General features: G+C 43.8%; 1 protein-coding gene across 1 annotated transcript; it reads left to right on the forward strand.

Annotated features, from left to right (window-relative positions):
* Nucleotides 1-19,275: 19,275 nt before the first annotated feature.
* On the forward strand, nucleotides 19,276-25,314 carry ifrd1 (interferon-related developmental regulator 1). Its single transcript, XM_061070933.1, has 12 exons — nucleotides 19,276-19,497; nucleotides 21,523-21,627; nucleotides 21,964-22,045; nucleotides 22,240-22,364; nucleotides 22,524-22,681; nucleotides 22,845-22,895; nucleotides 23,161-23,339; nucleotides 23,449-23,557; nucleotides 23,788-23,922; nucleotides 24,078-24,206; nucleotides 24,483-24,578; nucleotides 24,697-25,314. The coding sequence occupies exons 1-12, from the start codon at nucleotides 19,467-19,469 to the stop codon at nucleotides 24,781-24,783; spliced, it is 1,287 nt and encodes a 428-aa protein (XP_060926916.1). The 5' UTR covers nucleotides 19,276-19,466; the 3' UTR covers nucleotides 24,784-25,314.
* Nucleotides 25,315-26,749: the final 1,435 nt, after the last annotated feature.

Raw genomic sequence — 26,749 nt, forward strand, 5'->3', positions numbered from 1 at the left:
TACCAACATGGTGCAAATAGAAATCATGAATCGACAATACAAAACATGTTTCTCAGGTTTTTAAGGTGTTTTTTCTCCTCAATATCAAATGCATGCTATACTAGAACTCAGGCACTCAGAAGAGCGCGTACCTCGACAAGGCCCAACAGCCACCTTAGATTTAAACAAGCTGCAGGTATTCTGTCATAAATCAAAGTATCAGAAATTCTTTGACCTGATGGTGGCGCTAGATCAAAAGGGAAAGGATCATCAAAGTTATTACAGTTCATCCTGAGGGGGAAAATTAATGTGTACTTCGAATTTTACAACATTTCATCCAATAGCACTCAAAAGTCAGGAGCTCAACAGAGTTGGTAGGGTTCATCTTCTGGGGACCATGCATGTCTGTACAAAATCTCATGGCAGTTGATACCATAGCTGTTTATATGTGTCTGTTTGGACCAAAGTGGTGGACTGTTCAACCATCATTGCCCTCTGTTAGCTAAACCAAGCTGCAAAAGTCCTTCAAAACCAATAAAAAACTATTAAATGATAGATATTCGGGCATCATTCTTGATGGTCTCCATCTTGGGGTGTTTGTCCCTTCGATAACAAGTGCATGCTATACTAGATTGGTACTCAGTAGAACACATACCTCCATCAAGGCCAAGTAGTCCCCTCAAATTCAATGAAGCTGCACTAAATTTAATACAATCATAAATATCAGTTCCCTAAATGGGCCTGATTGTTTTCATCAAGATCCATGACTCCCTGAGAAAATGCAGATCCAGGATCCGATGCCCCCTGAACCGGGTCCCTGCCAAAATTTAAAGGGTTCTTCCCTGCGAATGCACAGGGGTGACAACATAACCTCCCTGCTGGAGGAAATAAGCAAAAGCAAGCAAAAGGATGAAATACATTTCAGCATCATTCTCTACTATCTCATAGCAATGCTGGGAATCAACTTGTTAACTGCAATAATCAATGCTAATTTAACTAGGAATGTAAATTCAGCACTTTGTCAGTTCCTGTGACATTCTGCACCGCCACTCTCAAGTGAACACTTTTTAATGGTTTCCAACCCTCAACCCAGAACCTTATCGACGAACCAACAACACCACAATCAACACTTGCCGATACCAAATAATTAACGCTGCAAAATCTTGCTGCGCATGTGTGTGCACTGACAGAACATTTTCACCATCAAATGTTCCCGATGAAGCTGGTTTACAGGTGAGAGGAAGGTTTGGGTCCAAAATGAATGTGACAAGGTGGAAAAAGCCTTTGCGAATAAATGCTGTGAGTGTGTTTCTGAGTGTGTGTCTGATTTCACTGCATTAAGGCACAGATGAAAGCTGCTGCAGGGGCAGGTCTGTGCCTCCCGGCTCAGTGGGAGACACACCAGGCTTTACCCTGATAACTCTCTGAAAGTGAGGTGAGGAGGGGGGGGGTCTGCGAATTGCTGCTCTATTTGCAGCGGACAGCAGCGCAATACAGAGACATCCATGTGAATCCAATTGCAGCACACACACACACACACACACACACACACACACACACACACACGCACACACACACACACACACACACACACACACACACACACACACACACATGCACACAGTGGGGGAGTGTTGTAAGTGCATAGAAAAGGGAAGAGAAATAAAAGAGAGGGTTGTCAAATATTATGCAACTGACAGAAACAAAGACAGACGTGCAGTTAGAGGCGGAGAGAGACAGACCGATTTGCAGCAGCAGAGAGAGACAGATCTGTTCTGCCTCCCACATCAAAACAAAAAAAGGCTTCTCTTCCAAAATGTCAGGGCAGCTTGATATCAGTCCTGCCTGTGCTTCTGCGTCAGGCCGATCCTGGTTTGTTTCCCCGACCTTAGACCTTCACTGGCCTGTTACATGCTCACATCTGAGAGGCAGCTGCAGCCACAAGGAAAGGGAACACAACAAGAAATGTCATTCCACAAGGGCAGTGTCCATTTTAAGCCGGGCCTGTTTGGAATGGGTCTGGTGGTCTGTGGTGATGCTGGTTGCAGCTCTCTTCCTGAAACCAGCAAATTCTGGTTTATTTGCGCCGATGTCCTCGTTCGTGCTTCTTATGAAATGAAACCGAATCTGCTTTCTGCTTTTGCTGGCTTGTATATAAATATGAAGATTCATGTCAGCGATTTCAGAGACACAGTCTACCAATCTCCTTTTCAAAATAAAGCTCTGCATTCCAATCGTCTGCATTTTTATTCAAATTATATTAACAGTTAAAGTCTCACAAGTTCAAATCGCACCGAATTTAACACTACACTTTCTCTGGCTCTTAACAATACACATGCAAAGTGTGAAGCCGAACAGATGAACGGTTCACGAGATATGCGCTCCACATACACACAGACAGCCAGACTGACAGGCAGACGTTTGTGGAATTAGTAGGTAGATGAATTGATGCATGAGAGCTCGGGAGATAGACATACTGGCACCTGCTGGTATACACAGAGGAACCGAAACAGCAGTGATTTTCCCATGATTACGATTCATCACTCGAGGTACTGTGTATGTTTAAGTCAGACCAACCGATCCCGCCTCTCACCTTTGCTCAAAACCTCGCAGGGGCAAACAAATAGACTGTGTCCGATATCCCTGACCAGGATGTTGTTGGATAAGCTTCAATTTATCCCTGAGCTCGGGTGTTGTTTATATATAAAAACACAGCCTTGAGTGAAACTGTACCTCCTCCTTAAACGACACTACTTCACCTGCACAGATGTGAATGGCAGCACGACATTAAATCAAGGGGATAAAATGCAACAATTCACCTTCTTCTTTTCCCCTCTAGCTTTCATGATTGCAGCAATTTTTCACTGAAGGCTCAGCCCGGGATATTGTTAACCGAACATGACGTGTAGCACTCGAAAATGAAGACCGAATCGATGGAATGATTGCAGCACAGCACAGTGTTTGGAAATGGCAAAGTGGACCTTAATATGTCTCTGGAATTGAACTATCGACAGAGAGAAAACAGTGAGGAATGAAAGAAAACTTCAGTTTAGGAAGATTTCAATTTTTTCTTGAGTATTGATGCCATACTCATAAGCAACAAAAACACCCTGGCAGGACAAGCTTGTGACGCAAAAGGTAGACCAGACCCTCTCATTCCGGTTACTATCAGAGCCAGGCTTGAGGCCTCCTCTATGTTTCCATTCTTTATTATCCTACACGAAAGCTATGTTAAGAGCTGCTAGCAGTAGCTTCATATTGCTGTATTCTAACCGTTTCAAAAAAAAAATCAACCCATTTTTTAAAATACACATATACATTATGCGATAATTCGGCATATTCTTAGCCACGAGGCTTGTAGTCGAGCGTTAGCGCTGCTTGCACCATCCTGCAGAGCTTTATTTACTTAGGGTCAGTGCAGTCAATCTACCCTGGCTTTGAGGCATCACAATCAGTGATTCACCTTCATGCTGGAGCTGTATAATTTAACCTCGAATGAAGGCGGCACACATGGAAGCATCTGACATCAAGACCCGCGTTCCGTGTCCTCTCGCCTGGGGCCTCGTCATGGCGCTTTTGAAGATATACATGCATGCCTGTTAGCAGCTCACATACGTACTCGAAAGGGGCAATACCAAAATACGATCTACTCTATGTGTGTGTATCTTTGATCTCTGCGCTGGCTGCATACATTACCGTGGTGGATTTGTGGTAAAAGCACCTTGGAGGAAGAGAAATCTGGAAAATTATGAATTCTCTGGCAATTCTCCTGAGGGAGTTAAGGCTTTGTTATACATGAGGCAGGTTGGGGGTGGATTGGATTTGTGGCTGTCATTTTTTTGCGAATGATGTAGGCTATTAACACTGAAAACACAATGTAGTATGTTGTAGGTATTTTCAATTTCAGTGAAAAGCCAATGCATGTCAGATATGAGCACAGATTTACAGATCTACGAATCATGGTAATGGCGTTTGAATTTTTTTTTAGATTTTCCAGTGTCCCTGCGTCACTTACACCAGTTAAGTACAAGACGGCTCATCAGACAGCGTGCTGCAGTCTAGTGTCAACAAGCTGGATCTCTTGTTGCAAAAGCAGAGGCAGACAGGGGGTCTAACACACACATGCAATCACACATGAGGGTGAAACACACTGGCATTGCACACAAACAAACAGCGGGAAGCAGCGCTGCCTTGAACACAAGTGCCAAAATCAGAATCGATAAGTGAAGGAAGTAAAACAGTCACATGGGAGAGACGGATAGTGAGCGAGCAAAGAGGAGAAGAAGACTGGAGATATAGGCGGTGCACACTAATGTACAAATAGTGTTTTTTTGTAAACGCCGTGCTGTCTCTCTGCCAGGACTGTTTCTTTTAGCTGACAGCAGCCAGACAGCCAACAAAACATCCAGGTGGGAATAGACAAAGCCTCCTCAGCCAGCTGTTTACGCCCCAACAAAAATAAGAGCCTCTCTGTTATTCAGCCTAAACACATTATGCACGAGAGCCTGCAGACCAAACAAACCAGTAACAAGAGCTGTCTGCACGTCGGAGGATTTTCTTCTCCTCTGATATGAGCCTGACTTGAAACTGAGAACAAACAATACACACGTACTGTGCAATGATATGTTCTTATGGAACACATTTTCAATTTAAAGCAGTAAGTGCAGAAGTGCAGTTATATGGCATGGAGGTAAAAAGGGATGTTTGAAATTATGGAGGGGGAAAGAAAGAAGCTGTAGAGAAGATGCCTTTACATTACAATGTAGTTTCAATAATGTCCCATCTGCTAACATGGAGGAGGTGGAACTTATGACCTATACTGCAGCCAGCCACCAGGGGCCGATTAATACGCTGAGATGATGAGATATTTCCATTATGTGTATTTCATGTTTTTTATCGTTAATACAGTTAATACAGTTCCTTCCAAGTGCCATTTCCCAGTTTGCAGCTCCGACAGCACCTCCGGCCCATAGAGACAATGTAAACCTGCTCCAGTAAAAAATGACTGGAACTGAATACAGGCTGTCCAGCGCCTATGTAACAAGTAGCAAAGTAATTGATCGGATTTAAGGAGACCTATACTCTGTAATTTAACATGTTGTACCCTTTATCTTCCAGGGTTGTCTCCTTCTCTGGCCTCTCCGTGTCTGTCTCTCTGAATTACTGGGCGCCCACTGGCCTCGCAGGCCCACAGTGGTAATAATTCACAGTCAATCTGTGCACTGGACCGCCACACAGACTCATTTAAATACTGCCTACAGCCATTACGCTACTTCTCTGTCTCTATCATTTCTCTCCATCGCTGCTCACTTGACCTCCCGACGCTTTCTGCCTTGACTCTTTTTTGCTCTGTCACTCACTCCTGTTTTCACTATTTCACCTTTCCAAAAATAATAATTACAATTTTTATCCCCCTTTCATTTTCATCGTCTTACTGTTTACTATTACGCTGTTTACCCTTTCCTCGGTAGCTCGGGGGCTGAGCTGCCTGGACGCCATGTAGCTGATTTACTTGTCCTTGTTTGTGGCCGCTGGCAATAATGTTAGGGTTCAGGCGGAGAGCGCAGCATGGGCCGTGTGAATGTGGGGAATTAGTATGCCATCAAGATGCCTGGATGCACATACTGACTGAATACTGAATGAACGTGTGCGGACTGACATGTTTAATACATGCGCATTCTAGTATCTGTTGTACGTTTGGCTCTCCTCCCGTGGACTGCATGCTTTTTATAAACTCCATCCATCAGTTCAGAGGTACAGTAAAGTCATATATAACATTCTGCAGAGTTTCCATACAGCACTTTCTGTGTATATACTGCACTGACTCGAAGCTTCTCTACAAATTTTTGTTTAGCACACATGCCATTGAACAGTGTCTTGTGTTCAGCCAAATATAATTTCAGGCATTGTTTTGTGAGGATGCACAGTAGTAGACGATTTAAACTTACCCATTATAGCTGATTAAGGTATCATGGCTTCCAGTGTGCAGGTGAAATGGGGGGGGGGAAAGGGGAGACAATTATCACATGTTGTTGTTTACAGCACATTGACTCATCATCAAAAAGCTCTCAATTCTTTCAAGGGCAACATCTAATTTGGTGTCTTCCACGTGTACGACTGCTCTTTTTCCTCCTGAGATTCATTCGTTTTGTTTTTGTGCTTTTCCATTTTTTGACCTTGAATCTACCTCTGCGTATGAAATTTGCTTTATATGTTCCTGCTGTATTCTCACAGGGGCTCACTCTGACATTTTGGGAACATTTGACTTTGACGGTTGTGTTCTCACACACAATCCCTTCGAGTTTTTTCAGAAAGGAGCTTCAGTAAAACGACGTTCTGGCAAAGAGGTGGTGATCAGCGCGGAGGTGAGGGGTTGGTTGCAGAATGGAAACAGGTGCATGGAGAGATTTCTGTGAAGGAGCAGGAACTGGAGATCAAGAGTGTGGGGACAAGCAAAAATATGAATAAAAAGACCCAAAACATCCCTGCAACAAGAGGTGACCAGAAAATAATCCGCAATCCACAATCTCAACATTTATCCCGATGACTTTGCCGGGATGTGACAAATGCATGTGTGTTTTTGGAAAAGCAAAGAGCCAAACAGACTCTTAATGTACCAAACTCACTTAGTCACTCCTTATTTGGTTTGATGGGAAGAGCAGAGTGGATCTCAGCGCACCACAGGTGTCCCTCTGCTTGAAGACGGAGGAGAGTGAAGGAGGCGGCGAGGGAGGGGGAATTGGAGCATGGTGAAGGATGCAACCTGGGAGTCCTAATCATCTCCAGCTGCTGCCCACCATTCCTTCCCCATTTCTCTGTCGTTTTTCCTTTCTCCTCCCCGATTCTCCGCTCTCTCTATCCAAACCGACCCCCTCTTTCTTCCCCTCTTCTAACCCAGTGTTATAACCCACCACACTGCTGCAGGCGAATCTAGCTCACTGCACCCATGGGCTGTGTTTATCCCAGGCTCCACGCTCCCCAGGGCGGCCGGGGAGGGGAGAGAAGAATCCCCTGCCAGGATTCACCGCAGGTTCACCGGAGGTTCTCATGGCTTCATCTCATGCCACCCTGCAGCGCACAGCTGGTGCTGACCTACGGAAAAGAAGACACCATCATGGATGATGAAGGCAGGGTTATGGATTGTGAATCTATCAAAACAAACCTGTGTAGTCTATATGTAGTTTATATAAGGCAATTTTTTAAGACTTTAGAGAGGACGTTACATCCTGAGATGCAGATGTTATTTCCCCCAGTGGGAGATTGGTTAAGTAGATGCAGAAATTCTCATATTCCGGTTTATCGTTTTTACTTGGAAAGGTTTAAATGCTCTAAAGTTCATAAAATGCTCAACTTTACTTATAATGGGAAGATTATAATTCCTGCAGCATTTTTCAGCCTGGCTTCATTTTTAACTTATGTCTCTTTATGGCGCCTCCTTCCAATAAAGCCCAGTCGGCTATGATTGGCCATCCTGACGTCACAATACCCTTGAATTCTCTGTTGGACAACTGAGGAGCTGCTATAAGGGCTTAAGGAGCAGAAGTTTTTTGTGTTTACTGAAGACTTTTGTGTTTTTAACTGTGCAGATCTTTCTCAAACCTATATAACACACTAGAAGAAAGAGAACCTGAAAAATCCTCATTATATAACTCCTTTAAAGAGAGTAAATATTGTTGGAAGCAGATCGTGGAACCTAACGTGCTTTAATACATTCTTTCTTCTCTTTCAATTTTGTTTTCCCAGATTCTATAGAAGAGAAGAAGTTCTGGGAAGGCATTGTTTCAGTCTTTCTCCACAAACTCATCCCTGCGGTTACATAAGGCGTCATAAGCAGCACCACACTTCCCCCTCTTTGTGGCTACAGAGTTGCCAAGCAACTCCAAGAATGTCTGCCTGCCTGCGTCCCTGCAACCTTTTTGTTGCTCTCTCTCTCTCTCTCTCTCTCTCTCTCTCTCTCTCTCTCTCTCTCTCTCTCTCTCTCTCTCTCTCTCTCTCTCTCTCTCTCTCTCTCTCTCCCTCTCTCTCTCACACACACACACAAAAACAATCCTTTTAATCACCTGTTCTCTCCTGTAAGTGTGTTGCCTCAGAGGTAGAGGGCTATCCAGTCCCGTTATCTCTGCTTACCTAAGCTAATGATGCTGGGCAAAAGGAGAAGTCTGGAAGGAGAACAGAAACTTCCACTGAACACCAGATGACAGCGTCAGGTTTCCCAACTAACTTCCTGGACTCGGACGGCCAAAGGAACTTGGACCCACATTGAGCCTGCAGCAGAGTCTGTGACCTCTCTGAAGTCTCGTCTGTTTGGAGCTGTATTATTTTTGCCAAAGGGTTTTGTCGACAAAAGAAGACGAAAGTCTGCTTCTGCTTGATCTGTACTGTGTCTGATTTAGCTGCTGCAGAGCTGGATGATGGAGTAATGGTTCATAGCGAACAGGGAAAAACACAGAACTGACTGAGCCACTTCAGAAGTGCAACATTGTTTTTGCTGAATGTGCCGAATTGTCTGGAAGCTGTGAGTCTCCGTCCGGCGTCTGGTCACTTTTAGTCAGACAGACGTGACTGAAACGAATATAGATTTGTGAATCATCAGGATAAACAGGCAGTGAGACTGAGCTGAAGAGGTTTCTATGTGACTTAGTATTGCACATACATATTAAGTATTTCACATACATAATGAGCAATAGTACTAACATGATTTAAAAGAAAAGTCAAAAGCAGCAGTCAGACATTTTCACACTGTGGCTGTATGCAGGGAATTCAACTGTTTGTGCCAGATGTAATAATATCCCCTATGGACTTTAGATCAGTTAGATCGCCAAATTCCTTCAAGATGTTATTGAGATGCTGCGTTCACAAGGTCACCTTGACCTTTAGCCACAAAATTCGAACTGTGTAACAAGAATAGGGGGAAACAGACCATAAATTCCCATAATGCAACTCATTCATTTGGCCCTTTATACCCTGAAAATAACCAGATCCTTCCAACTGCATGCCCCCAGTTAATTCCACAGGCTTTCTACAAAAACCTGAAAGTCCAATCAGAGAAAAACCCTGATGACAAGTAAATACTCACATATATATTTACATATGATCATGTCCAAACAACATGGCAACTGGTTCTAACTAGATATGTGTATTTCGCATCCAGTTTCGCTTGGGTTACAAAAGATTTGTTAGATTTTTATCTGAGCTTCACATGACCCTGTGCAATACTCATTTCCAGTAGCTGCTTGGAATGACCACTGTGCTCTCTGTGTGTTTGATTCACCGCAGTTCTTCTATACTGTGATTACACTGTGCTCTCAGACCGGGGGCTGCAGGGGCTCCACGAGTGAACAACCCACTCACTGTCCATCCTCTAGAATGCATCATTATGGGTCTTGGAGATAGATTCTCTGGTCCTCTGTGTGGCGGCTGCAGGTGCATACACACTGTATGGTATGGCAGACAGAAGCAGCTCTTGTAGCCACGCTTGCATTAAGTAAGCAGAAAAGGTTTTTCTGTCACACAAGAACTAACTTTCTGCAAAAATCAAACTTCTCTCCTTCTCGTAGTCTTTCATCTGCATCTTTTATATTCTGGGGAAACCCAGAAGAGAGGTTGAGGAGTCGATATGCACCTAGATATCCCAGTTGTGGTGGTTCCTACAGGCACATACCCAGACATTAATACCAAAATGAAAAAATAAAGAGAGGGAGTGAGGAAAGAGGTGGGTGGGGCAAATATTGCACGATATACAGGGGGAAATAGATGGATAACATACAACAGTGCAGGTGTAGTTATCCTCTGATGCAAGCCGGAGCGCTTGAGATTTCCCAAAAGATAGTTTGCCTGTTATAATAGCCTTTGGGCGTAATGTCCTCTCTTAAGATGGAATTCCATTGTCTGGAAAGCAGCTGCCTTCCCACACACACACTCACACACTCACACACACACACAGACACACACACACACACACACACACACACACACACACACACACACACACACACACACACACACACACACACACACACACCGCAGCAGCAGCATCCACAATTACCCACGGTGGGCATCTTATCTTTGTTAAATTGCTTATGATCCCTTTTTGCCTCTGAGTTATGAGGCTGACTCACGGAATATAACTTAAATCTTATGACATAAGATATATGTAAGTAATACGTATAGCTGCATGTCCTCCCTCCTTACTCCCCCCCTGACCTGCGCTGACTTTACACATTCACAATAAACAACAACACTTATCATGAAGTTATTGTGACCTGACCAGTACTGGAGTGTACTTTGTGTTTGTTTGACACTTTGAAGAACAAGTCCATCATTTTGCATGTAGGCAGTTCAAATGCCCCCCAGACACGAGACAAGGACAACAGGGTTATTTCAGAATAACACTGGAGCACTGGGGTAGGGGGGAACCCAGATTGCCACAGGGTATTTCGCACACTTGTCCTCACAGCTCATCTCTGAACTGTCTTGCTCGGTTCAGTCAGCCTCTCCTAATGGCTGCTCTGAACCTTAAGAGAGGATGTCTGAACTTATTTCAAGTGCTTTCCTGCCAACCTGTTTTCCACAATCGCTCCCGCGGAGGAGGAAGGCGGCAAACAGAGGAAATTCCCCTAATAGGAGAAGGGGGCTTTTCAGAGGAAATAGAATTGCACAAGACGTCTATCGCTGCTCGGACATCTATTGATTCAGTGCACGGGGCTTTTCGGTCTAAAGTGGTTAGTGGAAACCTGCGAAATGGACCTAACGTCCCTGTGGTTTGTTTTAGGTCAGCTACAACATCACAAGTGTCCCGACTGCAGAATGGTGGCTATCAGAGAAGGCAGCAGGTAATGAGGAGTGTGTGAAGGAGCCATTCTCCTCATGAAGCCTTAACAAGCCACTGAATGTGTTTTTTTTATAAACCTAATCAGATGACAGCAACGTTACCTCATAAGCTTCGGGCGTGTGTGTCTGGGCTGCCGCCATTGCCAGTCCAAGGCTGGCATTCAAGAAATATGAATAGATCCAGCTTGTTTGGATTGTGTGATTAATTTGGCTTTAATTTGCAAACAGCTAATCAAAGCCGTGACTCTCGGCTCGGAGCACGATCGAGTTTGAAGTCCACATGAAATGTCTGAGCAGGTTTGCGGCATACAGGTGTTTTCTGGCTGACCCCCCCCCCCCCCCCATCCCAACCTATTCTCTATTCTTTTTAACTGTCTTTGATCCACAACAAAAAAAAAATCATGTCAGGAATTCCTAGCACACCAGGACTTCAGAACAAAGACGACCCCTCCCCTTCATCCATCTATCTGCCAGGAGCCTCCTTAAAAAAAAAAAAAAAAAGGTTAATGGTCTGAGATCGTAAATATGAGCCGGTAAGACAAATGTGCAGGAGTGGGGAGGTAATTACATCGACAGGAGCGCGGCCTGGATGTCACAGTATAAGCTGTCTGGCTAAAACTGTCTCATTACAAGAAAATAAAGAGGAAGGAATATGGGATTCAGCCAATGACTAAGAGCCTGTAATTAGGAGCTGGATGGAGTAATTTGCGCAGCACACCTCCATCAACAAGCAGCTGAAAAGGGCTCAATATTTATGCTCAAGCCAGAAAGAGTTAGAGTCAATTTTCAAACGAGTCACATCAAGTTAAATTGACTTTGAGTGGTGTTTAAACAAAGAGAAAAGCCAGGTATGAGTTTTTTGTATTGTATCATACAATATTTAAATTAAAGGAGTAGTTTTCTATCTTATTTATACAAGAGTTGTCTATTTCCTTTTCCTGTATCAGATTTATAAGTATACCTATCCGGTTTAGTGAACTAAACAGACATAAGTCAGGAGAAATGTTTGGAACAATTGACTTGAGAATGATTTAATTACCAAATTAATTATAAACTGGAATAGTTGTGACTATGTATGTATATAAAGCTTGGATTAAACACATGCAAAGCTAAGCTAACATCTAGCGGCTTTAGCTTCATATTGACAATACAGCAAGGACACTGGAAGGCAGCACCCCCTACAGGTGAGACAACAACTGTAAGGCAAACAAGTTTTCAACAGTAACCTTTTGAGAGCAGCATAGGCTTAAGATTTTTTTTTCTAGAATATTGAATTTCATTTTAAGAACATTCAGTGTATTTTCTATGGAGCGCATTCAATGCACAAATGATGTGAACTGCAAAGACTGTGGATTTGTGTTCAGATCTCTGAAGCCAGGTTGGATGGTTGTTTGCTTTTCTAAAAAAGAGACATGTTGCTGGTCATTCAAATGAATAGGAAAAGGCCTTAATAAGAGTCGATCTTAGCAACTCCGACTGACCTTCAGCAATCTTTCCCATCGGTTGTAAGTGTGCACACCAAGAGAGGCCTGTTCAAACCCAAACCGGATGTTTCATAGGTACAAATGTCTCATGATTCAAATGACCAGTAAAGGAAGCGAGCACACATTCTTCTAAAATGTCAAAGAGAAGCTGTTCAGGCTTTTTTAAGGGAGAGCTCTTCGGCCGAGCTTTTTGTACGATGCATTACAATCAAGCTACGGAGCCTGAGATCCTTTCCTAACCCCGCTCCCTTCCCCGCCAGGCTTAACCCGAGCAGCTTCACCAAATCGCTCCAGGCCACTTCATTTATGAATTATTTAAAAACACACATGAAATTAAAATTCAGACATTTTTCATTATATGCTGTCAGCTCCCTCTCACTCCCTCCCTCCCTCTCCCGGCTATCTGTGATTTGGGTAATGATCTGTATTCCTGAGGCATTAGGTCAGCCCGGCCCTGTGCCCATTGATGCAACGTGTCAGGCATGCTGAGTGAGGCTAGACTGGGCCGCTCTGTTGTTTCCACACTCCAGCACCGGTTTACTGGCAGGTGATTTCTCCTCTTTCCACTGCTCACTGCTTTGGCTCGCCTGCACCGATCCAAGCCCCCTTCCAAATAAAAGTCTGCTTTGAATACTTTCATTACTGATCATGGATATTTCAAAATGGTACTTTTACACTCTTCCTAACTGGTTTTTGTTTTGTGATATTTTTTCCTCGCACGCTCCGGCCTATTTAACATTTAAAGCAGGACTCGGGCTCAGCGGTGAGCACAGTTCACTGACTCCATAAATCATTCATCAAAAAAAAAAACATCATCTCTGGGAATTTCACTTGCTGTGGTGCGGTGGGAGCAGCGTGTCCTTGGAATTTCATACATAATGGCTCCCCCTAGTGGTGAGGACCGTTGTGAACTGTGGAGGCTGAGCATATAGTGCAAATATATATATATATTTATGGTGTATATGAAAGGGACCAATACAATGTACCGTACATACACAAATTGAGAACAGCTGTATCGCAGTGTTTTACTTTTTAAAAATATTAGATTAAAAAGAGGGATAAAAGATTGAGAGAAAACAAAGGAATAAAAAGAGTGACAATTACTATAATATACAATAAAACACATGTAAAAAAATGTGAGATGATGAGACTATGCAGCTTAAAATACAATCAGAAGAAAGTTACTTGCTTCAATTGAGGAAAATGGTGAAAAGATATCATGTGACAACCAAAATTACAAACATATATCGAAAGCAGAATTATGGCACTGAATCTTATGTTATAACAAACTTATTGAGGAGTCGAGGGTCTTGAGAAAAGGGATTCTCCCTCTGGTTCTCAAAGTCAGTCAATTTAAAAACCTCCCAGAGGACGTCAGGTTGTGTGAATTGTGTGAGTTAAGAAATTGAGAATAAATGACAATTTCATCTGTATTGGTCTCATTGAGATATCTTGTAAATCTGTTCTAGGCTGGGCATGACACAATGATAGAAATCACTCATGTTTCTTGATGCTTCCTCTTTGACCCCCCCACGCTTTGTTAACACAAGCCGCAGCTTCACACCTGATGAATAATTCAGCGTGTGATGCCACAAACAGAACAGCAGCTCTGTCCATGCGCTGTGCCCCTGAGGTGCTCTGTGGCTTTTCTCTGGGAAAACGAGTGCAGGCTGGTTGTGAAGCATCTTCAGGGTAAAAAGTGTTTGTCACCTCCTGTATTTAGACTTTATTTCACATGCAGTTACTCAGCTCTTCGGTGCTTCACTGTTTTGTGAAAGTCACACTTAATCTTTCTGTGTCTTACCCACTACTGAAGGATTTCGAAGGTGTAAGGAGCTGTCTGTGCTTTGTTTAGTTGTAGATTGTAACTGCTGAGTCCTCCTGCCGTTGGCTGCTGCCTGCTGTTTGTGCTCTTGTACGAGGCCATTGTTTGTTGGAGCTTCTGCGCTTGTTCTTTATTAATGTCTTGGCAGAACATTCAGGAGAGCTGCTGAATGTGTGTTTTTTTTTAGCCCACCCAAGTCTTGATAGTGCACCTGCTTCCCCGGAGAGAGAAAAAAACATGATAAAAAAGCAGCTTCATTTTTTTATTTGAATTTTGAAAAGGTAAAAGCTGGAGGATCTCGACCCACCTGTAGGTGTGTTTGGGATGCAGCCCTGGAAACGTCCCAGTGGCTGAAGATGAGTTGCATGAGAAAGGAGGCTTTGGACGCTGCCAGCCTGTGTTGTGATGTTTGTCAGGTTGTGTAGCTGGCAGGAGCGCCGCTGACAGTTGGACCGTGGGAACGCCAACAAGGAGGCTGCATCTGTGAGATTTTCCACTCGGGTAAGAGATGACAGGCGTGGGGGGGAAGCGAGCACACATTCTGGCAAAAGCCAGAGTGACTGGAAGTAATACAAAAAAGCCAGAAATGATAATTAACTGGAACGAGCTGTTCTCTGGTCCAGGTTGGGCCAAGATTTGAGAAATGTTTATTAGGACATCAGGCAGTGGCAATGTCTTGTAAGTGGATGCTGTGGTTATTGGGATGGAAATCTGATGAGCTGGTTCAGAATAACGAGAGAAGGGGGGGCCTCATTTACAACTGCTGCGTACGCACAAAACAAATTGATCGATGTGTACGCCACTTCTGCAATGCATGCAAAAGTTTGGATCTATAAAAACAAACTTGACTCTGACCCATGCTTGACTCCATATCAGTGTCTTCACCGCTGTACTTGAGACAAGCAATTAAGTTTTGCTCTTGGGGTTTTAGACCTAAAGAGAGAAATAGTCCTTCAGCTATCACAGGTCGATTCTGTGTTCAACCTTCAAACTCTCCATAGACTGTGGAAACCAACATACCAGCATTACACAGCTGTATGTATGTGTATGCAAGTGTTTCAGTTATAAATATAGCAAGTGACTGTGCAATTTGAATATCTTATACATGCAATCCGGTTACACTGCTTATATTCTGTTAACATTGTATATATTATTCAAAAATAAAATGTATTACTATTTTTCAACAACCCCTTTGCTGCTATAACACTGCAAATTTCCCAATAGAGGGACTAATAGCGGATTATTAGTTTCTTATTATAAAATGAACACTATATAACGTTCATGCAACTTCAGATATGCCTTCAGTTTACCGTCAGTATAAAATAAAGGAAACTGGGACAGACAGAGCAGAAAACTCTGAGTATTAGAGAACAGATACTGGCCACATGCCTGGCTTTTACAGGCCAAAAAGGTCCTGTACCACTGATGCACACTGTTCCACATATAGCTGAGGAAACCTACTTCTGGCTGCACTACTGAAACATTATTATTATCCTTGACACTAACTGAAATACAAAAGAGGCTTTTCTTTTGCAAGCCAAGCTGTGATGGCACAGTAATGCAACTCTGAAATGGTATATGAGTATCACGGTAATTGTAATGTTCCCTGGGAGGATGAGGCGTCTTCTGTCTTCTACAAAACAGAATCACACGATTATACTTATTCAAACCGGTGAAACTACTTTGGAGTCCATTACCATTGGATTGTGATTTTGCCAAACAAGCATTTCAACTTTTAGATTATGAGAAACCAACTTTACGCTGCGTTACTTTATGAGATTTGCTGTTTACTGCGATGCCGCCAAGCTTATGTGAAACAAGCTGGATTTGATTCTCACTCACAATGTTAGTATTAGAATAAATCCCTAACTCCTTGTGCTTCTGTAAATAAAGCGACAAGACTGAAGCCAAGTTGGGTTTGTGTAGGGAATAAAAACATGTATATTTCTTTCTTCTAAAAAGGGAAGACATTAAAATAGCTTAGTTTATCAGCTGTACGTGTTGAGAAAAATGTTCTGGTTGTATTTGCCTTTATTTACACCCCAACAAAAGATGCTAATGTTTAGATAGAGGACATTTACTTGATGTGATTTGCAGGCCACTCGTGTTAATTGCTTTCTACAACACAATGAGGAAATTGATTTTAATGATAATAGAGCAAGAGCAATTGAGTTTTTTCATGTTCTAATGCATTACATCGAACAATGAGTTCATTCTTACTTATTGTATCTCATTTATGGATCTGCCACTTTGCATTTAGTTGCTGTTTGCATGAGTTAAAGGGAAAAAAGGACGCAATACGCCTACATTTCCCTCAGGATCATCACAAAGCTGAGCTTAAAGTGCACCTTCCCTAAATTGATGGTTACTGAGGACAGAATTAATTGTATAGTAATCCTGTTACTTTGTCCAGCCCAGTAAGAAAACATGATTAAATGTATTCTGGATCGTACATAAATGTTGGAGAACTGAAAAAATGCTGTTAATTACAACACAGCATCACATTCTATGAAGCATTATGTAATACAGCACTACAACTCTGTCAGAGGAATCTTTTGAAATGACTGCATCAACTGCATCAGCTGAGTCAGCTGCATCACAGAGCCCAGTGGAAACAGTGTCAGCTGCATCACAGAGCCCAGTGGAAACAGTGTCAGCTGCATCGCAGAGCCCAGTGGAAACAGAGTCAGCTGCATCACAGAGCCCAGTGTTAACAGAGTCAGCTGCATCACAGAGCCCAGTGGTAACAGTGTCAGCTGCATCGCAGAGCCCAGTTGTAACAGAGTCAGCTGCATCGCAGAGCCCAGTGGTAACAGAGTCAGCTGCATCACAGAGCCCAGTGGTAAAAGTGTCAGCTGCATCGCAGAGCCCAGTGATAACAGAGTCAGCTGCATCACAGAGCCCAGTGATAACAGAGTCAGCTGCATCACAGAGCCCAGTGATAACAGTGTCAGCTGCATCGCAGAGCCCAGTGATAACAGAGTCAGCTGCATCACAGAGCCCAGTGGTAATAGTGTCAGCTGCATCGCAGAGCCCAGTGATAAGAGCGTCAGCTGCATCACAGAGCCCAGTGGTAATAGTGTCAGCTGCATCGCAGAGCCCAGTGATAAGAGCGTCAGCTGCATCACAGAGCCCAGTGGTAATAGTGTCAGCTTCATCGCAGAGCCCAGTGATAACAGAGTCAGCTGCATCACAGAGCCCCGTGATAACAGAGTCAGCTGCATCACAGAGCCCAGTGATAACAGGGTCAGCTGCATCGCAGAGCCCAGTGATAACAGAGTCAGCTGCATCACAGAGCCCAGTGGAAACAGTGTCAGCTACATCACAGAGCCCAGTGGAAACAGTGTCAGCTGCATCACAGAGCCCAGTGGAAACAGTGTCAGCTGCATCACAGAGCCCAGTGGAAACAGAGTCAGCTGCATCACAGAGCCCAGTGATAACAGAGTCAGCTGCATCACAGAGCCCAGTGATAACAGAGTCAGCTGCATCACAGAGCCCAGTGGAAACAGTGTCAGCTGCATCACAGAGCCCAGTGATAACAGAGTCAGCTGCATCACAGAGCCCAGTGAAAACAGAGTCAGCTGCATCACAGAGCCCAGTGGAAACAGTGTCAGCTGCATCACAGAGCCCAGTGGAAACAGTGTCAGCTGCATCACAGAGCCCAGTGGAAACAGTGTCAGCTGCATCACAGAGCCCAGTGGAAACAGTGTCAGCTGCATCACAGAGCCCAGTGGAAACAGTGTCAGCTGCATCACAGAGCCCAGTGGAAACAGTCAGCTGCATCACAGAGCCCAGTGGTAATAGTGTCAGCTGCATCAGAGAGCCCAGTGGAAACAATCAGCTGCATCACAGAGCCCAGTGATAACAGAGTCAGCTGCATCACAGAGCCCAGTGATAACAGAGTCAGCTGCATCACAGAGCCCAGTGGAAACAGTGTCAGCTGCATCACAGAGCCCAGTGATAACAGTGACAGCTGCATCACAGAGCCCAGTGGAAACAGTGTCAGCTGCATCACAGAGCCCAGTGGAAACAGTGTCAGCTGCATCACAGAGCCCAGTGGAAACAGAGTCAGCTGCATCACAGAGCCCAGTGGTAACAGAGTCAGCTGCATCACAGAGCCCAGTGGAAACAGTCAGCTGCATCACAGAGCCCAGTGATAACAGAGTCAGCTGCATCAAAGAGCCCAGTGGAAACAGTGTCACATACTTCAGCACGCCCAGTGGAAACGGAGTCAGCTGCATCACAGAGCCCAGTGATAACAGAGTCAGCTGCATCACAGAGCCCAGTGATAACAGAGTCAGCTGCATCACAGAGCCCAGAGGAAACAGTGTCAGCTGCATCACAGAGCCCAGTGATAACAGAGTCAGCTGCATCACAGAGCCCAGTGATAACAGAGTCAGCTGCATCACAGAGCCCAGTGGAAACAGTGTCAGCTGCATCACAGAGCCCAGTGGAAACAGTGTCAGCTGCATCACAGAGCCCAGTGGAAACAGTGTCAGCTGCATCACAGAACCCAGTGGAAACAGTGTCAGCTGCATCACAGAGCCCAGTGGAAACAGTGTCAGCTGCATCACAGAGCCCAGTGGAAACAGTCAGCTGCATCACAGAGCCCAGTGATAACAGAGTCAGCTGCATCACAGAGCCCGTGAGTCAGCTGCATCACAGAGCCCAGTGGAAACAGTGTCAGCTGCATCACAGAGCCCAGTGATAACAGTGACAGCTGCATCACAGAGCCCAGTGGAAACAGTATTAAATTGCATTAGTTAGACTGCAAATTTAATTTCCTTTATTCTATAAATAATTTTAACTAACTATCTGTTGTTGTTTGTGTTGTCTCATCCACAACACAACTATTGACTAAAGTATTGTATAAGTTGTATAAAGCGATGTCTTCCGGTTTGTATCAAATATAAACTCCTGTTTGATTTGTGAGATTTTTCAAATGTATAAACATACAAACTCTGAAGCATGTATTACATCAGTAGAAAGTTATGATGACGTCTCACCGTGTGTGTGCGCTCGCTGCGTCACGCGCGAACACACGCCACGCCCTCTTCCCGCCCCCTGATTGGTCGGCCATGCCGGGGAACCTCCTCGTCACATGTCCGCCAGTATAAAACTCCGCCGCCGCCGCGCGTCACGCAGCCGCAGTGTATGAGGAAAATGTATCGTCCCGGCCTCACGTCTCTCTCCCAGATCGCGCTCCGCTCCTGTTCGTCCTCTGCGCCGCGGGAAGCCCCCCAGGAAGCCCCCCACTCCACCAGGCAACACAGTAAAAGCTGTTCGTGTGTCGGGTGATTTCGGATCGGGAGGTTTCTGTTGTTTTTCCGCCTTGATCCGAACGGGAGATGCCGAGGACCAAGAAAAAGCACAGCCGAGGTGAGTGTGTGCCGAGCGGCCGCGGTGCTCCGGCCTTGCCCCGGTCTCCGGCTGACGGGAGTTGTAGTTCCCAGTCGCGCGGGCCGTCCATTGACCGGAGTGGAGTGGGCTCGCAGGGAGGACTACAAAAGATGGAGGCTGGTCCTATGTCAAAACAACAAGCGGGCTAGCTGCGGTCACACAAAGCGGCGCTGCTATTGACGAAACCTGCTGTCACGCTACCACGTTGTGTAGCTTCACATGTGTGGACAACGTGTTTAACCGCCATTACATGTGTATTTATTATACCAGAGCTACGGCTAATGGACTTTCTAAGCTAACAGCTGCTAGCTTAGTGCCAACTAGCCAGATGTAGCTTTGGTAACTAGATAGCAGCTTATATGGTTGCTATTAGCATTACAGAGGAATGTGTTGGCAACAGACTTTAGCACACAACTCGTACAACGTGACTTCCTTTTGTTTACACGGTGACCTGAGTTAAACTTTAGCCCCACGATTAGCTCCTCCTGATGTTAGCTCACTTTAAGCTAGTTTGTGAGGTGGTTATTATAGTTTCCACACAGTGGGCGGATATGTTGGACTCCAGAGAGCGGGGAGGAGGAGGAGAGGCGGTGCCCGGTTCTCAGAAGTCAGCTGTAGTGTGTGGAGGGGGTGAAGAGAGTCCACGTCCTCACTGAACACACATGGATTAAATGGCTGATTTGATTCTTATATAAGTTTCCTGTAGCTCTGACCGAGGTTCGCAGAGTTGCTATGAATCCACGCTTGGTTTTGAGTCCTGTAAATCCAACAGTAACACGTTTACATGTCTGTCTACCAGAGGTAAAGTCAGGTCATGGCACAGACTCCTCCTCAATCTGCTTTCAGTGCACAACAGTGTCTGCTAAATATGGTTGTCTATCTTTAGTTAGATGTGTTTCTTACCTAACAATCTCTATATGGAACCACATTTAGATAAAGTAGATCCAGATCCTCATTCTTAAATATCTGTGCCCAAGATGTTTTTGTTTTTTTAAACCAAGACCCATGAGTTATTCCACGAGAAGTGTTGAAAAACACCTTAATGTAATAAGTGTTTATTTTCCTACAGCAGACAAAATCTTCACGAATGTTTGTCTCAAGGGAAATATCAAATTGACCTGGAATAGAGAATAAATGAGGGGGGGGGGGCATCGAAAACCCAGACACACCAATCCACAACAACATTTTAATTGACTCCTTGAACACTCCACATCCTTATGTGTCAAGCTTTATGAAAATGGGTTCTGTAGTTTTTGCATAACTCTTCTATCTACCAAACAAACAAATGCTGGTGAAAACAATCTCCTTGGGAGAGCTAATCATTTAATGATTTGGAAAATGACCAGACTGATTTTCACCACCACATTGTTGCTAGTTTTCACACCCCTCTAGTTTTCAGGAAGACTTAAAAAAAATAACAATAACCAAAGACTGGCAGCTATACAAGTATTGTGTGTTTAAGTGCCTGTTGTCTGCAGGTTTTCATTCCAGGAACATTCTTCTAACTGTGAGTCATGTATTGTAATGATAATCACATGCACCATCTGTGGACTCTGAAAACTGGCTTCTGTCTGTCCCTGCATGACACGTAGATGCTGACTCTTGTGTTGATGGAATGCACCCAAACAGCACTTGACTCTTCTGAATAGCAAAATGCAGTGGTTCACTGTGTTTCTGTCATGCCACGTCTCTTAGTTCACCGTGTGCCCGACCCAGGTTCCGCCGACCCACGCAAGACGACGAAAGCAATGTTGTGTTTACACAGCAAATAGACGTCCCCCTGACCCAGAAGACGTGGTCACGGTGTATTTTAATGTGAGATAATGAAAAGTACGGCAGGATAAGGTCTGCTACAGACATAAACTGATTAGATAACAGCAGCTTTTGCCACAGTACCTGTGCGGAGCTTGTGTTATGTAATGGACTTTCACAGACCTGCTGCCCTGTCCTAACACAGTTAATTTGATTAGGCCGAATTATATCTCCTGTTCTTTTTCTTTCCAGGGGGGCACAATGGCAATGTGCAGCCCTTCAGTGATGAGGACGCCTCCATTGAGACCCTCAGTCATTGCAGCAGCTTCAGTGACGCCACCAGTGTAGCGGACGAAGGTAGGTTTGTGTGTATGTTACACCTGGGTGTGCAATTGTCTGTATTACGCGTGCTCATCCTGTTGCTGCTGCCAGTTGGTGTTCATCTGTTTAGCAGTCATCGTCAAACAGGAATGTACTGGATGGCTGGAGTGTTTGTGATATCTTTTGGTTTGAATCTTTTGCTGTAAAGTTTCTTATTTAAAAATAAACTGAAATTGTCCTCCAGAACGTTGGAGAACACCCACTCAGAAAACCTCAGCTCCTCTGTTTTTTGTCAACAGACTTTTTCTCCATTTACTCTTTGTGCACACCAGCAGGTGAGCGTGCATTTAATCCGTCTGTTTGTGTCTCTAGGTGGAGAAGCTAGTGAAGACACAGCCCAGGAGGATTTTCAGTACAAGCTGAAGGGCTTCATAGACAGCACCGTGGACAAGAGGTAAAAACGTGGCCCCTTTTCACCCCCAGTGTAAACATGCTGTCTGATCACAGCATGCAGATCATAGCAATCTTGAGCAGGTAATGGGAATAATGACTTTGTGACATTTGATGACATGCATCATGTCCTCCGGCAGGTTGAAATTAATAATTTTGTATAATAGTAACAATGAATGTTTGTATGCATTTCCTCAGTGCTAAGACCCGACAGGGGGCACTGGATGGGCTAAAGAGTGCAATGGCCACACGGATCCTGTATGAGTTCATCTCTGACCGAAGAATGACCATCACAGACAGCATCGAACGCTGCGTTAAGAAAGGTACCTGAAATGAATTCAGCTGTTTGGTGTTGCTCTTTTCTTTGTCTGAAGGGAATTGGAAGGCTGGGGTTTAATACACAATGTAAATAGCTTTTGTACTTGTGCTTTACTTCTTCAAAATCCGACTTGTCTCATAATGCCCATCTCTCTCGATGTCAGGTAAAGGCGAGGAGCAGCGAGCGGCAGCGTCTCTGGCCTGCCTGCTGTGTATCCAGCTGGGCTCGGGCATCGAGAGTGAGGAGGTGCTGAAAACCCTCAAACCAGTCTTTAAAAACATCCTGGCAGACGGATCAGCCAACATACAAGCCCGACAGGCTGTGAGTACATGATTTATATTGTGATGATGTCTGCAGATACCTTGGAAAAATACATCTTGGATAAAGATGCTGTAAAACAATGTTGTGCCTGCATCCGTGAGCTTGTTAAAGGAGGTTTTTTCAGTGAAAATGCAGCTGAAAGATGTCTCTGTATCTGTCATAGGTGGCAACGAGTCTGGGCCTGTGTAGTTTAGTTGCAGAAGACGACATTTTGGTAAGTTTCTGATCACTTTTGAAGTATTCATTTCAGTTGTTGACCCCTTTAAGCTTTAGGGCAAGACACAGTATAGTCTCTTTTACAGCCTTATGTCAGTCGTAGTAATTGTGCTTATCGATTTTGCCTCCTCCCTGTTTCAACATTCATCAGGTCACCTGCTCTGGCAGCTGAACTCTGTACCGCCTGGAGAAATTAGTCAGAAATGATAAACCTGTTATCTGTCAGCGTTTATGTGCTTGCTGATCACCGCTTCTTGCTTCAGGACATCCATGACACCATGGAGTGCTTTGAGAACCTGTTCTCCCGGTCCTGTGCGAGGGGGGACGGTACCTGTCCTTCGGTCAGTCCGCAGATGAGCCAGCTGTACACCAACGCCCTGCTGTCCTGGGCACTGCTGCTCACCATCTGCACCGCCAGCCAGCTCAAACACGTCCTGCACAAGTACGACCCACTGTCGATCCTCAACATTAAGTTTCTATTTCACTGCAACCCAGAGATGTATGGGCGTATTTTATATTAATATTTTAAATGCGTGTGTGTTGTCTTGCAGGTTCCTGCCCAAACTACCAAAGTTGCTGGAGAGTGAGGATGTCAACATGAGGATCGCTGCAGGGGAAACCATTGCCCTTCTGTTTGAGCTGGCCAGAGACATGGACGCTGTAAGTTCACATCTGTCCCACTTCATCTCCCACTACTCATCATTGTTACTGTCAGCTGGACTTAAACTGCTACTTAATTATTGTTAAATGATGCAAAGGCCCCTGTCCTTTTCTTAACTAAATCTGCATCTTTATCTGACTTACAATATGATAATGGTGTCTGCTGATTGCGATTTCTAATTTTTACATTGGACTTGAATCCAGAATTTGTATCTTTTGTCTCCCTTCAGGATTTTGATTTCGATGGCTGGGAGGAACTGTGTGATAAACTGAACTCGTTGGCCACAGACTGTAACAAGCACAGAGCCAAGACGGACAAGAGAAAGCAGCGCTCTGTGTTCAGGGACGTGCTCAAGGCTGTAGAGGTGAGTTTGACAGAAGCTTGTGTTTACAGCTTAAACTCTTGAGCGTTGATTCAGATTCTGTTCTTTGTCAGAGAAGTTGAGAGGAAACTTTTCTTTTTTGAATGATCCATTTGTGGTCCTGGATATTTTTCTCACTTTCCTCCATGTCTTTCCAGGAGGGTGAATTCCAATCTGAGACCATTCGCTTTGGGACAGAGCGCATGACCATTGATAGCTGGGTCAGAAAGAGGACGTATGATGCCTTCAGGGAGTTTGTGGGCTCTGGGATGAATGACCATCTACAGGTATCTTACTAATGACTTGATAAATATCTGTCTCACTGCCAAACTCTAAACTGAAATAGGTGCTTCTACAGGAAGATAATGTTATAAAAAACCTTTTACAAGTATCTGGCTGTGGAAAAGTGTCACATTTCACAAGTGAAGATGAGAGAATTGAACATATTTCACAGCATCTAAAAGTAACTTGCTACTGCCGGTTAGAATGTACTTCATGCTTCTAAAAAAATTATTCTATTTACAGTCAGCATTAAATCATATATTTGTTTTTACCTGAATCAGGGAAATGAATTCATCAGAGACGTGTTTGAGCTTGGACCACCGATACTGGTTGATGCCGCCACTATAAAGGCCATGAAAATACCTCGCTTTGAAAGGGTACGTACACTATACAGGTTACTGGTGTTTATTTATTTATCACGCATCACCCGTGGCGACTTAATTATGCCTCTGCGCATATTCATGACACCAATCCCATCTTTTTGTTTTGCTTTAGCATCTGCACAACTCTGCTGCATTCAAGGCTCGGACCAAGGCCAGAAGCAAGTTCAGGGACAAGAGAGTGGATGTAGGAGAATTTTAAGTTTAATAATTTTTTTTTTGACTCTAGTTACCCATTAATCATGCTTCCCTGCTTTTTTTAGACAAATTGTTCAGATATGTTCTCCCCTGAAATCATTCAAGTCTCTGACACTCACCTTCTGTTGACGTAAGAGTCGGCCATATCAGACACTCTGCTCTGTAAAGGACGATGCTTTTTTTTTTTTACAGTAGCTACACTTCACATCTACAGGAGGAGAGTGTGAGGGTTTTGTGTGGAGTCCAACATTAATATATTCACACATTAACTGGTGTTGTACATACAGTGTGTATTTGTTTTCTTCTCATGTTAATATTAATTTTGTGGCCTTTTTCTTTGGAGCGTTGTAATAAGTTATGATTTTTGTGAGCAATTGTCTTGCACTATGTATTTCTCTTTTAGTTTATAGCAAAAAAACATGTAACTGTCCTGTTGTATTCTGTTGCACTACCTTGGTAAACATTAAGTTGTATTTTAGTATCAGGTGTGTAATTTAAAGACAAGGGTGATGAAATAAACACTAAAAAGCTGTAACAGGTGGTTGTAATGTTTCAGTTACGAGATGTACTGTGCTTAACGGACACATCCTCAACATTGATTTGATGTCTTGGGTCAAATAATCACTTGAAATGAAAATGCCAGCAGGTTTTCAGAAGGTGAGAAGATGGGTTATTTATTTTTTCAGCTTCACTTTCAAATCCTGGCAGATAAAGAAATGTCATTTGAGCTGAGGCACACATCTTATTAGAGTTCAACCAAGATAACGTTATGGTGGGGGGCCTTACACATCCCTGCACAATTCCTGATTCTGTAAGTTGCACATTTAAGTCCTTCATTTTGTACTTTTAGCTCTATTGCTTTAGTCAAAGCCACACATCACATGATACATGGTGAAGTGTTGACCTGTTGCAGTTGGAAACACACACGCGCTGCATTTAGTTCAACAACTCAGCCTCACAGAATTTTAAGCAGGCAGAAGTTGACTTTTTTTCTAAGGGTTTATGGATTTCGGTTTTAAAAAGAAGCCTACATTAAAGTGCTGTTGAGTAAATTGTCAGGTTGGTCCATTGTATGTAGACTCAACAGTTTCGACATTGAGGACTTGATGCAAGATTATGATCACAAAATAAATATTGATCTCACATAAACACTTACTAGATCTGACTGTTTTTGGAGATGGTTACCAAGGAAATGTAAAATTGTGTGCCATGTCGTAACAGCTTTGAATTGATACAGCATCCAAAAACGATAGAAAGCGTGTTCTACTGATTGAGCGTTGCTTATACATATATGTTGCTCTTACGTCTACACACACCTACATTACCCACAATACAAAAAGCCAAGAAATGTCATGGCTGGGTCTATGGAGATGTTGGGGGTGATATATATAGGTAGCAGAGAGGAGTGGACTACAGAGGTCTCCCAATGTAGTGTTCTCATTTTTAGCTTTGTAGTCTTCCACCACAACCGACCTTTTCAAGTGACAGTGACGTCAATCATTCTTAAATCCTCTCGTCAACAGCCATCCGTCCAATCCCAGCATACACTTGATACCAATTTGCTGACTTCGACATATTAAATTAGTGGCGTTTGCCTTTAAGATGATACTTTTCTGCATCATCACTTTTGGCCACCCGGGGGCAGCAGAAACAAGCTGCAAACAACTGGTATATTACTGAATCTGCTTTGGCCGATCATCCTGAACAATGAGCTGAAAGAAGGAGGGATGCCCTTCAGAGCTGCTCTGGGCTCCTCACCCACAGCAGCCCTTCTCATACATACATAACTATTTAAATAATAATTATTAACAAAAATATTGATTATAGCAGCCATAAACCAGATTATATGTTTCTGCAAGAATTTGACTTGTTATTAAACATCACACTAATTACAGAGTTAATTTGGTGGATCAAATTTATCCCATCATTCGATTAGGTCCCGCTATCTCAGACACAGTCAGGTATAGAAA

This window comes from Limanda limanda, chromosome 1 (genome assembly GCF_963576545.1).
Source record: "Limanda limanda chromosome 1, fLimLim1.1, whole genome shotgun sequence".
In the NCBI taxonomy this organism is placed as follows: Eukaryota; Metazoa; Chordata; class Actinopteri; order Pleuronectiformes; family Pleuronectidae; genus Limanda; species Limanda limanda.